Source organism: Erithacus rubecula (assembly GCF_903797595.1).
Source record: "Erithacus rubecula genome assembly, chromosome: 21".
NCBI lineage: Eukaryota > Metazoa > Chordata > Aves > Passeriformes > Muscicapidae > Erithacus > Erithacus rubecula.
Window position 1 is genome coordinate 3267077 of NC_136673.1, and position 15980 is coordinate 3283056.

At 53.1% G+C, this 15980-nt stretch overlaps 1 protein-coding gene across 2 annotated transcripts in view; it reads right to left on the bottom strand.

The window, feature by feature from the left end:
• The window catches only part of RXRA (retinoid X receptor alpha), a 102218-nt gene extending 92432 nt beyond the window's left edge, over positions 1–9786 (bottom strand). The window contains exon 1 of one of the 2 annotated variants that reach the window (XM_079323893.1): positions 9464–9786. In XM_079323893.1, the coding sequence (XP_079180019.1) occupies positions 9464–9491 (28 nt within the window). In that variant the 5' untranslated portion in view covers positions 9492–9786. The remainder of the gene's footprint in view (positions 1–9463) is intronic. The other variant, XM_079323894.1, reaches the window with a different exon arrangement.
• Positions 9787–15980: the final 6194 nt, after the last annotated feature.

Genomic DNA, 15980 nt, shown 5'->3' on the forward strand with positions numbered 1-15980 from the left:
GATCAGCTAAGCCTTCCTCAGTGCTTAAATAAGGGCCTGCAGGTAATTGTCCCAGGAGCTTTAACTCTTCCTGGAGCCCCTCTGATATCCGGACCCTGATGAGGAGCAGCACAGGGTAAAAAACCAGCAAGGATGGCAGCGGGGAGAACGTGGATTTAGGGCAGCACAGGTCACTGCACCCTGCCCTTCCAGCACTGCAGAGCTTCCCTGGACCTGCCTGAGCATCCTATAAATAAATCCCAGGGCAGGGGCTGGGAGAGCAGCCTGTAAAGCACAGGGCATTAACACCCAGGCTGGCACGGCTGGCTCACAGCAGCAGCCACAATTTGCTTAGGGGTGCAGAAAGTTTTGGTTTGCCCCGGCAGGAAGGGAGCCTGGGTGGCCTCTGTAGGTACAGGAAACCCCTTTCTATCACGCACATCACTCTGCTTCCTCTGGATTTCTTTAACCTTTCACTCTTGGCCTGATTTATGCTTTCACACTGATTTTTGCACGCGTGCATTTCCCTCCTCGCCGCTCCGGTGCTGCGGAACCACACCAGCAAAAAAAAAAAAAAAAAAAAAAAAACTGGCAGGGTTTTTGGCATCCGGCTGCCCAGAGCCAGAATAATCCCTGCAGGGAAACCTCCTGCTCTGCCTCGCTCCAGAGGAGCTGGGATTTTGCAGGAGGAGGGGGAAATGCCGTGTGCTGCTGTTGTGCTGCGGGGCTGAGCGTGGGATCCACGCTGGGCTGCGTGTGATGGGCAGGCACTGGAGCAGCTAATCTGGGACCCCAGGGGCACATCCCAGCTAGGCAGAGTCAGAGATGGAGATTCTGCTGCAGACAGGCTGGGTGGTGAGCCCCAGGCACCAGCACAGCCCAGGGCTGGTTTTTCCTTGCCAACAAGGAAAAGAATCCACGAGCAGCTCGGTCCTGAGCTCTCCAAAGCTCCCTGTCCACAAAGGGCATCCCCGGCACCACAAGCACGTGGAGCAGTGCCCAGTGTCCATCAGGAGGACATGAGGACAGCAGGGACACAGCCCTAATGTCACCTAAAGGGCCTCTTGGGTGGGAAGAGGAGCTGCTTGTTCCCAGTCTCCACGGGGATCCTGGCACAAAATGAGCAAAACATTGGATGGTGCTGGGAGCATCAGCTCCCTGGGAGTGGATGGGGGAGCTGAGGCCAACAACTCCAAGGCACTGTCAGAGCAGGGACAGCAGCACAGAGCCCAGGGGAAAGGCTGGGGAGGAATCACAGCTGAAGTCAATTCTCCAGGCACAAACTGGGAGCATTTTAATCCATCCAGTTGGATAAATAAAGAGTGTGGGAGCAGGTGGCCCTGGTGTCACCACCAGAAGGGACAACAGAACCACTGCACCAACCTGGTGTTCCATCCCTACACCCCACACAACAGCCTGCTCAACCCCAGCCTTACAGGGAAAAGGAGAAAAATGAGAGCAGACCAGGAAAGCATCTCCCCAGCCCATTTGCATGGGACAAGGGAGGCCACCCCAAGAGCCACCAGCTCCCAGGGCTCCCTCAGCCTGGCACGGCCACCAAAAAGGAAATGAAGTCGCAAAGGTTATCGCTTTGGTGTTCGACTGAGCATAAAAATCCTGCTCTGAAAACAAAACCAAGGAAGAGGGAGACAGGGAGAGCAGCAATAGAAGAGGGGGGCAGGGATGCACAGCCCCAAAAAACAGGAGAGGGGGTACAGGGGCTCACCCCACACCAACCACATCTCCACAGCAGCAGAGTTCCCCAGGAAAATAAATGCAAAGTCTGTTGTAAAAGTTTATCAGCGAGGAAGAGCGAGCGCGCCTGACTACAGGATAGAGATGTCATTATTTTCATGCATCTGCCTTACCCAATTTTATTTAGTTGCTTTCTGCACCATTTCATGCTCATTCTGCTGCTGAGCTAGACAATTGCTTTATAACTCTAGGGTGCAATTTCACTGTCTGTGAGCCACACGCACGCACGCGGGGGCTGCGCCGGGATGGAGCTGCACCTCCCTCCCTTCTCCCCACATCCCCAGCTTGGGGAGCTTGCCTGCAGAGGAGCCTCTCTTCATAAATTGGAGAGGAAAAAAAAAATTAAAGTGAAATGCTAAAGCACTGTATATATTAATAAATTCCAGGAGTGAGTGTAGAGGGAGCAGCCCCAGCAAGCAGCAGCTCCCCCATTAAGGCTGAGCAGGATGAACTGGAGGGCAATCTGCTCTCTCACGCTACTGAATGCAGGGAGACTGCAGGCTGCAGGGCAGGAGTGCTGTGAATCACACTGGATTTTTATGATCAATTGAAAGTCACACTTGAACAAGTGCAGGTCAGCAGGGAGGGTTGGTCACGCAGGTGCAGAGCTCTGAGACAGCGGCTTTCAGCTCGCTAGAGTCATCTGCTCCCTCACAGGGTACTTGGGTTCCCTCCTTGGCACCTTTATTTGCTGCTACCCCACTCAACATCCCCCCCCAGGGCTGCTGTGGGGTGTGAGGAGTCTCCAGATGCAGCCCCAACACTGATGGGATGCAGTGTGGGATCGTGGATTTCCCCACCACAATGAGCTCAAGCATCCCCAACCTGTCCCACGCTGTCAGAGACCATGGATCCTCCACACCAGGCACAGCCAGGGCTCCCCAGGCCTGATAAAACCCCTCATCCCACACAGAAAAAGAAAGGGTGGGGGCAGAAGGGCAGCCCATTTCAGTGTGGTAAGGATGGCCAGCACAGAAACGGCATTTCTCATTCATTGATCTCCCTTTTCCAAGAACCCCCACCTGCACACAGGTCCTTGGGAGCAGGGCAGGGAGGCTGAGGGACTGGCAAACCACTCTCAGCCATCCTACACATCCCCAGGAGCAGCCAAACAGCTCCATGTCAGCCCCAGGCTCTGCTCCTGCCTCCCTGATCCAATTCTCCCCTTCCACCACTCGCCATCCCTCCCATCCCACATGTCCCAGGGAGGATTCTGGCTGAAAGATCACCCCCCTCCTGCCACCCCCGTGCCTCAGGCTGTGTTTTGGCTGGAAGTTCACCCTCTCCTGCACTTTTCCTTCCCCTCTTGCCTCACCAGTGCCATTGCCTCACTGCCACCCCGGGACGGGCACGTAGGAGACAAGGAAATCGTCTCGCAGCAGCCCACAGAGTTCACAGCAAAGGGAAAAAAAAAAAAAATAGAAAAGAATGAAAGAAAACAACTCTCCTCCAGCACTCACTTGTCAGCCAGAAATGGAAAAACAATAATCAAATGTTTCTGCCTTCCCACCCAGCTGAAATGAGACTGGGCATCCCTCCCCAGCACAAAGGAGCTGCCCCAGCAGCTCAGGGGCTGTAAATCTCAGCTCCCCCTCCCTGGATTTTTTTCCCCAAGTCTGTAAAGCTGAAGAAAGCCAAAACTCTACAAAAGAGGAGCCCATGAAAAGCAACAACCAGCTGGGAATCCCATTACCATTTTATTGGTCCCCAATACTGCTATTGGCCCTTTTATCTCCTGGCTCTGCAGAGATCCTGCAGCTGATGGGATCCAGGGAAAGGCTCAGACAAGACCCAAACCCAAATACACCACCAACCTCCACTCATGGCCAAATAAACAAGCCTTTAACCAAAAAAAAAAACAACAAATCCCCCAGGGTTTGGAAGAAGGAGCAATGAGCACAGAGTGAGGGATTATCTGTGCTAGAAAAGGGGATGCCAGCCCTCATCCTGCTGCTTAATTACCCAAATATTCAGGGTGTTTCTCCCTTGCCCCGTGCTTTGGGAACACCTGGCTCGCCCACAAACCCCACCTGGGGGCTTTTCTTTACTCCTGATCCAAAAAGCAGTTTTGGGAGGGGGTTTTTTTTTGGAGCCAGCTGGATGGAGGTTTCACAAACAGCCCACGCCCTGGCTCCGGGCCCCGTTCCCAGCTCAGGCTCTCTTGTGTGCCTCAGTTTCCCACCCTGGATCAGCCTCACCTGGGCACACCAAGATCCATCCCCTCCTGATGTGCAGAGGCAGAATTACAGCCCCAAGGTGCAACCTTGGAACTTTTCATGTGGATCACAGTAAGAGAAAAAGGGAAAAAAAAAAAAAAAAAAGCCCGAGCATTTCGTGCTTACCAATGGTCTGTTTGAACAGGATTATTTTTTAACTCCACGTTAAACAAAATTTCAAAGGAGAGGAGCTGCTTTTGGGCTTAATTTGAGCCCTTTCTTCCCTTTCTCACAGGGGAATTGTTCCCTGTTTATCTCAGATAACTCCCTCCATTTTGCAAAGCTCCCTCCCCTCTAAATAAAAACTCAGGTTGTTTCCTTGACTTTGCTTTGCTTTTTTGTAAGCCAAACCTTGTCAGAGAGAAGGCAAGGTCTCACAGCCAGTTTCCATCTCAACAATAGAGCATTTTCCCAGGCTAAATTGCTTCTGTCTGAAAATCTTCTGGCAGTTTGAGCTGGCTGGCATGTGTGGGGATCCTTCTGTAGGGTTTTTTAAATCCTTATTTGCAATATTATTTCATCTGCTCCACGCTGCCTTGATGTTCCAGCAGCCTTTGGAGAGACACAGCCGCTCCTCCCTCCTCCTCCTCTGTCCTCCCTCCAGGCACACGCTTCCCTTTGAGGAGGAGGAGAGGGGAAGAAATAAAATAAAAGACAAGCAAAGAGGAAAATGTCAGAAAGCTGCTTTTTGTGTGCGTGTCAAACGTTCAAAGTTATTCCAGAGTCTAGTCTTTAAATGTAATAAAATACAGCAACTCCTGACAAAATCAATTAAAATAAAACCACCCAGGCTGCCTCCCCTTTTGCTTTGGAGCTCGACTGACTTGGGAGAGCCCACCTGGGTCTTTTAGGAAGCAATTAGGGAAGTGCTGGGGATGGATCCTGAGTTCTTCTGAGCATCCCCCCAGTGCTGAGCATCCTGGCACAGTGCTGGGCATCCCTGATATTTCTGAGCATCCCTGATACTTCTGAGCATCCCTGATACTTCTGAGCATCCCTGGCACTTCTGAGCTCATCCTGGCACAGTGCTGGGCATCCCTGATATTTCTGAGCATCCCTGGCACTTCTGAGCATCCCTCCACACTTCTGAGCATCCTGGCACAGTGCTGGGCATCCCTGACACTTCTGAGCATCCCTCCAGAGTGCCCAGATCCTTCCACATCCCCCAGCACCCCTCTGAAATGTCCAGATCCCTCCACACCACAGGGCACAGCAAGGAGAGCTCCAGCACCTGCCCTTGCCAGGGGAGGTGAGGATGGCTCTGTCAGGGGAATCAGAGTCAGGGAAGGATTAATTAGAGCCCAATTAGGCTGCCCAGCTCGCAGGGAAGGTCCCTGCAGCACTTGGCCAGCAGGGGTTTGAGGGATGCCAGGCTCTGGCTCAGAGCAGGAGCCCAGCTGGGGCACAGGGACCCCTCAGTGTCCCCACACCATCCCCACACCCTGCTGAGCCCCAGCTCCTGCTGTCTCACTGTATTTACAGCAGGAATGAGTTGGGGATTTCAGGCAGCTCAGGGAATACTCTGAGCACACACAATCCCCAGGAAAAGGCACCAGGATGCTCACAGGGACACAGAGCCCACAGACAGGGCAGGACCAAAGCACACCCCAAAGCCCTGCAGCACCCACAGCTGCTCTGTTTGTTTCTTTCTTTAACCATCCTGAAAACAAGAAAAACCAAAAAACTTAAAAAATCCAAAATTCAACCCAGTGGCAGAGCTCTGACATATGGCAACCCACCCCTGCTCCCAGAAAACAATACTCAACAAAAAGGTTTTTAACCCATTGCTTAATAAATATTTATTTTTGCCTTGAAGATGTGGGTGGGACAAAGCCAGGGTGTATTTTCCAGTGAAATGTTTTGATTCCCCCCTCGTTGGGTTTTTTTTTTTTTCCCTCAACAGGAGCAAAACGCCAATAATAATATTTGCAATGAATAACTCAAATTCTGTGGCTTTCTCCCCCACTCTCTTTTAAATAAATAAAATGCCCTAAATTTGAGAAACACAAATGCTCCCTCCAACACAGCAGGACGACTGTGGAATAAACTCAGGGACGCTCTGAGGATTTATTTCACTGTCACAGCCCAGATTCTGGAAAAGACAAAAAATTCCTTCCTGGCTTGTTTTGCATATGTCAACGAGGCTCCAGCAAAGAGAGAGCAGGACACAGCCAGACTTCCCCTCCTGCTCCAGCCCAGCAGATGTGGGGCAGAGGATTCCTCCTTCCTCACTGGGATGCTCAGATGCTTCCCACATCCCCCAGAAGTTCTGCTCCCTGCTGATTGTCACATCAGCTGCCAGATTTTGAGGGTGTAAAGAGTAAGGAGCATCTTTATGAGGTCTCAGCCCAGAGATGCTCTGTGCAGCATCCAGGCTGATCCAGGGGATGCAGGATGAAGATGCTCACACAGAGCAGCCCCCAGCCCTGGGCTGTCCCAGCTGGACCTGGGGGTTGTTTTGCTGTTTTCCTCAGATTTATTCCCACTCCAGCCCCTGCAGGACTGAGCAGAGAACACAGAGAGGCCTCACCCCACATCCAGGGCAGCTGCAGCCAGCCCTGGCACGGCTGCAGGGCTGGGGAGAGGGACACACAGAGGTCACAACCCGCTGGAGTGACCTCTGGAGGGAAGCACCACCCTCAGACACCCATCAACTGCTTCTTGACCCACAAAGCTGAGCCTTGAGAGAGCTCCCCAAGCCCACCACCCCTCTCTTCCTCCCCAGACATACCCAGGGAATGGGCAAAGGGAAAACAAGGCACTAAGAGCACTGTAAAAGTCAGAGAAGAAGCAGGCACCTGAAGAACCCCATGCCTGACCTCAGCCCACACACCCCACCAGAGCTGATGCCCACAGCCCCAAAAGCACCTGCACCACTGATTGTTCTACATTTTCCTCCTCCTGGACACCCAGCACAACACAGAGGAACAAAAAGCTGGACAGTCCTGAGCAAGCTAAGCCTAGTAAAGGCAGGACTGGAACTCCAGGTGGCTCTGAGGCAGCACCTGCTGGACCCTGAGGTGTTTTAAGCCTCACCTGTGCCCACAGCCCCCGTGCCAGGCTGCAGGTTATCCTGGCAGTGGTGACAGCAGCCAGCCTGGGAGATGCCCAGGGACGTGCTGTCCTCACAGGGAGCTCTCCAGAGAAGCAGGAAAATGAGATACTACTATTAAAAGTGCCCAGTGCTGGCCACACTTCCAGCAGTGACATCAGCAGGGTTATCTAAGTGTAACCACGGGCAGGACTTGGCCAGGAACCACCACCAGGTTTGGCCTTGCTGGGCCAAACTGAGCTGAGATTTTGATGGGGATGCAGGAACAGAGTGGGATTTTGGCCACGTTGCTGCTGTTCCCCAGCTCAGGCCTGTACTGGTGTGCAGGGCAACAAACCCCACAAGCTGGGCTGTTTTCCTCCCCTTGGTTTTTCCAACAGCAGCTGCCAAAAATGACACGAGATAGAGTTGGTGAAACACCCTGGCACTCTGCAGAGCTGGGAGCTGGTGGGTTTTGGACCATTCCACCTCTAAAGAGGCCCCATGGCTCATCCAGCTCTGCTCTGGTTTCACTGGGAAGGTCTCAGTTCATATTCCCCTCAATCCTACAAACTGCTCACAAGCTTTTGGACACAACCTGCCTGCCCTGCCCAGAGCAGGACCCTCCAAAACCTGCAGCAACCCCTGTGCAGCCAAAAGGATTTCTCCCAGTCATCAGCGACCAAAGACCAGCACATAAAGTTTGGGAGTCTCTGCTGCAGCAGCACCACCCCAGACCACAGACCCCAAACAGATGGATTTGCTCCTGAGACAAGGATGAGAAGTTTTAACCTCCCCCAGTAAGGCTGTGCTGGGGATGCTGCTGCTGTGTGGCACATCTCTAAAGGAGCAGATAAATCAGTTGTTTTCCACTTGCACCAGTGTGAAAACCCTTCTCCAAGCCAGCACTCACAGACTCTCCCCCTCCTACTCCCTCAAACCAACCTGACTAATAACACAGTGTATTTCTCAGCATTTAGAGCATAACAGCAGAAATAATAACTGACAGAAAACACAGTTAACACACACAGAGGCCCGAGCCTGCCCGGATCAACAGAGATTTGGGTTGTCTTTCACATGAGCATCCAAGGAAATGTGAATCCCCCAAATTATTTAAACCACACTAGTGAGGGGAGAGAGGGACCTTCTGCTGGGATGAGCCCCAGCAGCTGCATGGACCCCAGCAAAAGGAGCTGGTTGGATTTGGAATCAGGACACGCTGCAGCTGAGATGCTTTTGGCTCCAGCAGCATCTCACATGGGCACTGTAAAAATGGGATTTTTGGGGGGCACAGAGATGCCACCTACAGCTATGCCAGCCCATAGAGCCAGGGTCTGCCTGGCAAAGCCCCCAGACCACCACAGCCCTGGAAACCCACTCAGCGAGCTGGGCTGGTGAGAAACCTTGTGCTGTATTCTAGCTATTCTGCACTTTGAAAGCAACAACCGAAATTGCAATTTACAAGCGAAACAAGTAAAAATACGAAAACAAAAATACACCAAGAAGAAAGAAGAGAAAAAAAATGAACAAAACACACCACGGAGAGGCTGAGCGGAGATTTAAAGCCCAGGGATGGTCTCGCTGGCCATGGAGCAGCTCTGGGAGCCACCGGGCTGAGCGGGGACAGCGATGGCAACACCCACCCCTCTTCCCCCTCGCCAGGACTTGGCGCCAGGCGACTTCGCTCAAACTTTTCTTCCCCCCAGCCCGAGCCCTGAGCTCTGCAATATCACTTCTGCAAGCGAGACGCAGGAGGCATTCGCCTTTACAAGCCAGGACTTGACTCAGTCACCAAACGATGGCAAACTCCGGCTGGAAATAGGTTTTAAAACGCAGCTAAAAGGAGGAGGTGGGGGGGGCGAGGGGGTGGGGGGGTGGAAAAAGAAGAATAAAAAGGCAGGAGGGTCCCAAAGCGGCGGGTCCGGGAGCCGGCGATGCGCTGCGCGCCCCGGATGCCGCGGGAAGGAGAGGGAAAAAGAAAAAAAAAAAAAAAAAAAAAAAAAAAGGAGAAAAGAAAAAAATTAAAGAATGAATAAATAAATAAATAAACGGAGGGGGAAGGCAAGGCAAGAGGGGGAAGCGGAGGCTGCCGAGCCGCGGGCGGGGAGGGGGCTCGGCGCTGCCGCTGCCCCGTTCCAAAGCGCCGCTGGGGCCGCTGCCCCACCAGCCCAGCCCGGCCCGGCCCGGCCCGGCCCGGCTCCCCCAGCCGGGGCCCGCCGCTCCCCAGCGCTGCGCCACGACAAAAACAACAGCAAACCAAAACAAAAAAAAAATGCCCAACTCGGCGGCAGGGGCCGGGGCCGGGGCCGGGCCGCTCCCCGGGGAAGGGGCGAGCGCATCCCCCGGCCGCCGGGCCCGGTGCGCGCTGCGGGGAAGGGGCAGCGGAGCCGGGGATGGCGGGGGAAGCGGCAGGACAGGCGCTGATTTTATCGTCCCCCACCCCCCGCGGTAGGAAGGGAGAATCTCTCGGAACAGAACTCACCCAGCGGCAGGAAGTGTTTGGTGTCCATGGCTGGTGCTTAACTCATGCCAAGGGGCTCGGCGAGAGCGGCGGCGAAAACACACAGGCAGGGCGGGCGGAGGGGAGGGAAATCAGCGGGGGGGGGGGGGGGAGGAGGGGAGGGGAAAAAAAAAAAAAACACCCACGGGGAGGAGGAGGAGGAGGAGGAGGAGGAGGAGGGAGGAAGGGAGGGAGGAGGAGGAGGAGGCGGCAGCGGGGAAGCTGCAGCCCCGCAGCGGCCCCGCAGTTGTGGCAAACTCCAACAATGTAACTCCGCCGGGCGCGCCCGGCTCCGCGCCGGGGCCCGCGCAGGGGGAGCGGCAGCGCCGCGCCCGAGCCGTGCCCGAGCCGTGCCCGAGCCGAGCCGAACCCAACCCGAGCCGTGCCGAGTCCAACCCGAGCCGTGCCGAGTCCAACCCGAGCCGTGCCGAGCCGTGCCGAGTCCAACCCGAGCCGAGCCGAGCCGAGCAGCGCCGCCCCGCGCCCGCCCCGCCGGCCCGCGGACAGCGCGGCGCTGGTGGTTGGGTGGTGTTTGATGGTTTTGTTCGGGGGTTGGTTTGTTTTTTTTTTTTTTTTGGGTTTTGTATTTTTATTTTTCTTAAAGTGATGAGTAAAATAGAGTGGGGGGGGGGGAAGAAATAGGAAACAAAAAAAAGAAAGGGAGGAGAGGAAAAGGGGGCGAGGAGGGGAAATTAGAGGTGGGGAGGAAGGGGGGGGGAAGATGAGGAAAGGAGAGTGGGGAGAAGGAAAAGAGAGAAGGAAACGAGAGGGGAAAGAGAGAAAGAAGAGCAGAAATAAAAGGGAAAGAGGAGAGGGGAAAAAGAAGTGAAAGGAGAGGGGTAAAGATGGGGGAAAAGAAAAGAGAGGGGGAAAGGAAGGGGGAAATGGGAAAGAAGAAAAACGGGGTGCGCAGCGCTGCAGCGGCAGCCCCGGGAGGGGGCTCCTGGAGCGATGCTGAGCAGTGCCAGCTGTGCCCCCGAGCCCCGCTGCCTGTCCCCGGGCCGTGTCACACGGCGGGCAGCGCTCGCAGCGCGATTTATTTCGTTTGCCATCCGTGAGGCACAACAAATAACTCCGTGTGTGTGTCTGTGTGTGTGTGTGCGCGGCTCCTCCGCAAACTCTCGCACCGCCGGTACCACCCCAGCGCCCCGGCCCCCCTTCCCAGGCAGCCCTCCAGGTTTAATAAATGATACTCAGCCCTGTAAGAATGTGTATTAGTGGCTTGATGGACCAGAGCGACTCCACTATGCATGAAGCATATTAAACATCGTATCGACCCTCGCTTTGCCCGGCTGTAACATGCATAACAAACAGGCTGGGGCCAGGCTGCAGCTGCTCACACACGCTGGGGAGCAGAGCAGGGCACTGAGCGAGGCTGGAGTGACACCAGGGACAGCTGCTGGGGGGGCTCTGCTGGCACAGGTAGCTCCCAGCTCTGCTGCAGTGACAGAAATCAGAGTAGCTGGGACCATCAGAGCTGTCCCAGATGCTGTGCCATCACCTCCCTGTGTGGCAGATGTGTGGAACGCTCCCCAGCCTTATCTGCCCCTGATTTATTCTTTAATTGGCAAAGTGTCTCGTGCCATAAATATTAGCAGCTCCTCCTGGAGAAGTGAGGCCTCTTATCTGCCATCCCTGCATGTCCTTATTGCCCCATCTCCTGCCTGTCACTCTGGGATCTCAAGCCACACAGGAGAGGCTCTGGAAAGGCCCCAACACCTGGATTTCTCCTACAACTCTTCTGTTGTAGAACACCAGACCCTGCCCTTGCTGCAGGGCAGACCCACACGGGGATGGTTGGATGAGGGGTACACAGCTGGCAGCACCCCAGCATCCCAGTTTGGGATCTCTTCACCACATCACAGCCCATCTGCTGTAGAGTGAAAAATCCAAATCCACTGCGATCCAGCTGAAGGATAAAAACACCAAAAAGGACCCATCTTGTGAGGCAAGCAGCTGCAAACTGACACTCAGGTGGAGCTGCAGAAGTTAAAACAAAATAAAGCGTCTTGGATCCTTTTAATCCTCTGCTCCTGTAATTTCAGCGTGTCCAAACAGATTTTGGTGTGTGTTTATAACTGGTAACTTCATTTGCTCCCGGGCTGGGACCTGAAATGCCAAGTTTCATCTCCAAGTCAGTTTTTAAGAGTGAGTTACATCAACTCCTGGGAGAAAAGAGGAAAAAAAATGAAAATATACAAGGATATAAAGGAGCATTGGGGGTTGTCAGAAAAAGCAGGTTCAAAGTCTCTAAGAGTGCAAAAATCACGGATTTCATGGGTATCTGTGTGCAGACTGACAGCTCAAAGGTAGAAATCAGTTTCCTGGTAGACAAACTAAAGCTCATGTGTCTGATAAGGGCAAACACAGCTCGGGGCAGAGCTGGGCTCTCACCTGCCTGTCCCCCCTCCTCTGGATGCCCAAGGCCTTCAGGGCTTTCAGTGTGTCCATCAGCAGCACTTGGGGTGGGATCTGGCCCCAAACCCCCATCCCAAAGCAGGCTCAGCAGGGTTACAAGAGCCAAGGCTGCAAATCCACCTTTGCAGACTCCCAACACATGAAATTACCATAACCAGGACATTTCACGCTCCTCTCCCATCAAGCTGTTTAGAGCAAATTAAATTTCTCCCTAACCAGGCTGTAACAGTTCATGTTAGATGTGGATCTAAATGTTAATTGCAGTGACAATAACAGGTCTGATCCTGCAGTCCTTATTTGAGTAAAACCTCCCACAGAAGCCAAAGGAATTTTGCCCCAGAGAAGGCAGCTGGATGCAGTCCCACATTTCCAGTCTCTTGAAGATGCCAGAAGGTAAGCCAGGATATTTCTGTGATGTTACAAACCTTCTCTTTCCCTTTCCCCTCCCTTCCACCTCCCCTGAGTTGTTTAATGCACTATTAATTTAATAAGCTGCCTAATGCTGTGCTCACCTTCCCAGGAAGGACTTCAGTCTTCATGGGGGGGGCACATTCAGATAATTTTGGCAGCTCGTTGCCTTGTACATCTGGTTGGTGCAGGGATGCTTGAAGGTCCTGAGCTGGCTTGGGAAACTCAGGCTCTGGTCCTCTTGCACCCTTTAACCTGCTCAGGAAGGCAGGCTGGTAAAACGGGATCATTTTGGGGTACCTGGCCTCATGTGGGCAGCTCTCAGTCCCAGCACTCAGTTCTGGCTGAATCTGGCAGAGAGAGATGCTGTGTTCATCAGGTAAACAAAATTAGGCAAAGGCATCTCCTTCCATCCACACTCCCACCCCATTGCATCCCTCTGGGGCAAAGGGATCCAGGTGCACGTGGGCCTCAGCAGGAGACAGGCACTGGGATGTTTTGGGAGCTGGGACCACATTCAGAACTGGGCACCTGGGCACAGTGAGTGAATTTGGAAATCACAGTCTCTATGATTTTATTCTAAGTGGTTCCAGCTTTTCTTGTCCATAACCCTGAATTATCTGACAGGACAAAAAAGCAAAACCTGTTGTGCTTCCCCTACTGTTTTATGACCTCCTGCACAGTTAGAATAATAAAAAAAAAATTAAATCTACTTTCCTGCCTGGCTGCATTTTGTTACAAATTAAAGAAAGGATAAATGCACAATCTGAGGGAGAAAGAACAGAAGCTCATGGGCTGTGTCTGGGCTCCATCTCTACCTGGAGCCTGTGACAAGGGGCCAGAGGTGCATGATGTGGGAGCAAGGGTGGCTGTGGCCACTGGCCTGGGGCTGGTGGCCACAGAGTCCCTCCCTGAGCAGGCAGTGTGGGACTCCAGTGATGTGAGGACCAATTCCAGCCAAGGAAAGGCACTTTCCACACATGCAGACTTTGTGGGACTTTCCCAGGTGTGTCCTCACCTCCAGTGACCTGCTCTCCCAAAGTCACTGCAGGTTCCAGGATCAGGATCTGCATTCCCTGTGCCTCCCAGCAGAATTTCAGGAGAAAAGTCCCTCCACTCTGCAGTTTCCTCCCTGGATCTGTCAGCCCTCAGGACCTCGTGTTCTCAGGGGCAACAGGAGCTCACAACTTGCTTTTCTTCCCACTAGGAAACAGAGAGAGACACAACAAGATTTTGGGGGACGGGTCAGTGCTCCTGGAGCCTGGAAGTGGAGTTAATCTCTGAACAGAGCCTTGCCAAGACTCTCAGCATCCTTCAGCCACATCCAGAGCCATGCAGCTGCTGAGGGGGGTTCCTGCTCCTTGGGGAGACACTGCACACACAGCCCAGCAGAGCTCCAGGACCAGCCACTTCTGTCTCTGCTGCAGATTCCAACTGCCTTGCTTTGTTTCCCAGCAGCATTTAACAGGCTGATGATGTTTGTTTATGAAGTGAGATGCACATAATTTATTTGATCTGCTGGAGAGGCACATTCCCACGCCAAGGACAGGCAGAGATGCTGCATTCTCTCCTTTTGGGGAGTGCTCAGATCAAATCCTCTCTTGCACAGGCAGAGCTCTGCTCTCAGCTGCTCCAGAACTGGGCATTAAATGCTTATTAGAGACCTCCAAACTCCAAGCCATGGAGCTGCATTTGTTCTTGTCTGTCTCTGCATATAGAACAAGTGTTGATAGAGTGTTCAGGCTCTTAAAACAGGTTTGGGGAAAAAGGTCTCAAGGTGCCTGGGCTCTGGTGTGGATCCAGCTTGAATAATCCTAAGGGAGGTTTCATCCTCTCCTCGTGCTTTTCTGGTGGATTGGGTTTGGCATGTCTCACCTGGCTTGCAGGGACAGTGGTTTAATGAACTACTTTGCAAAATGACTTTACAAATGGAGAGTCTACTCCTGCCTTTTTAAACACCTGGAGATCTCTTTATTCCAGCTCATCACCCAGACCAGGGCCTGGCTGCCAAAGAAGGCAGCAAGGAAAGCATTAAGGGATGGCAGATGAAAGGCAGCCCATGGGCTGTGGGATTTACAGTGCAGGCACACAGAGCATCCCCAGGGGGACAGGAGCCAAAGCCTCCCCTGATGGGACCAGCAGCAGCTCAGGAAACCAGGCACTGCTCACCCCACCCTGCTCACCCTGCCACAGACACCTGATTTACACCAGGGCTTGAGAATGTGACTCAGCCACAGCTCCTCTGCTGGCCTTCCCCTGGTCCCTGCATACAGAACACTTTGCAAATGAAGTGTGAAGATAATATGCTTTATCATGGGCATTTATTACCCGTGATTGTGGTATAAATCTCCCTCCATTCACATACATATACATAAGGTGTATATAAATATGCAGTATCAGGCAGTACCCAGAGCCTTTTTGATGATGTCAATGTAGCCCCCATAAAGATAGTGGGAAATGATTCATAATATTTATATGACAGACATGATATGAACTGTAATAGCCTGTTGGGATTGAGAATATCCATAGGTCTCTGTCAGCCACAAATGTGATTTAAATATTATATATGTGGCAACTGTAGCATTAGTAATATGATAGCTGTTATTGATAGTGGTCATAAAATGCAGTAGTTTTGCACTGAAGAATGTGAAAAATAATCTAGTGGTTTTCCTAATGGTCTTCCCAGCAATGCACTGAAAGGAAGTGTACTCTCAATGCCTCCTTTTTTCAATGCCTCCTCCTCTCCTCCCCCCAGCCCAAATTACCATCACATTCTCTCAGATTACTGCCAGGGCCATATTTTACTCTGCTGATGTCAGGCTGTGGCATCTCATCCCCCTGGGGCTGTCTGGGGAGGCCAAAGGGTCCCTGCAGAGCCCTGGGCTGTTGTCCCTGTATGTGTTGGTGCTTCCTCTGACAGAAGGAGCAGGAGGAGGCAAAAAGCAGCAAGAGAGGGGCTCAGGGGAGTGGTGCCACTCTGGGTGTGAAGTCTGGACCCTGGCAAAGGGTCCTCAGCCAGAATAAATCAGCACAGCCCTGCAAAAACAATGCAGCCTCACTGATTTATGCTCCCTGGGCTTCCCAAGGGTGTTCTGGCACTCAGAAAAGGGAGTGGGGCATCTGAATCCTCTTCCTTTCCCTTCCTGGCCTTCCACAGGCAAAGCCTGCCCAGCCAGGGGTCTGCTGGAGGGCTGGAACAGCAGCAGGAGGGTGGATAAAGGCACCTTGAACCTTCAGGGTTTAGCTGGGCTGGAGCTCAGGAAAGCTGGGAGAAGTGGGGTGACACCTCTAACCCCAAGGGATTTTCTCTTTGGCCACCACACACTTCCTCAAAAGGCTCCTCAGGGCACAGCACAAGGACTGAGGGACCCCTGGGCACAAAAACCAGCAAATGTCACTTCCCTGCTGGTTGCCAGCCTGCCTTGATCTCCCCATCTCTGTCCCTAGAGCAAAAATAGAGGGGAAAACTCCTCAAATCCACGATAACCCAGTGGCTGCCACAGCCATGAGTTACACCAGCCCTGCATTCTCCCCATGAGCAGCACCAAGGCAGGGTGGGCAGCTCAGGGTCCCTTGGATGCCACAGCCTGGTGTCACCCAGCAGGGTTTGAGGGGGACTCAGGAGCCCAGATCACACCCAGAATTGATGTCTGGTGTCCATCCAGGGAGCTGC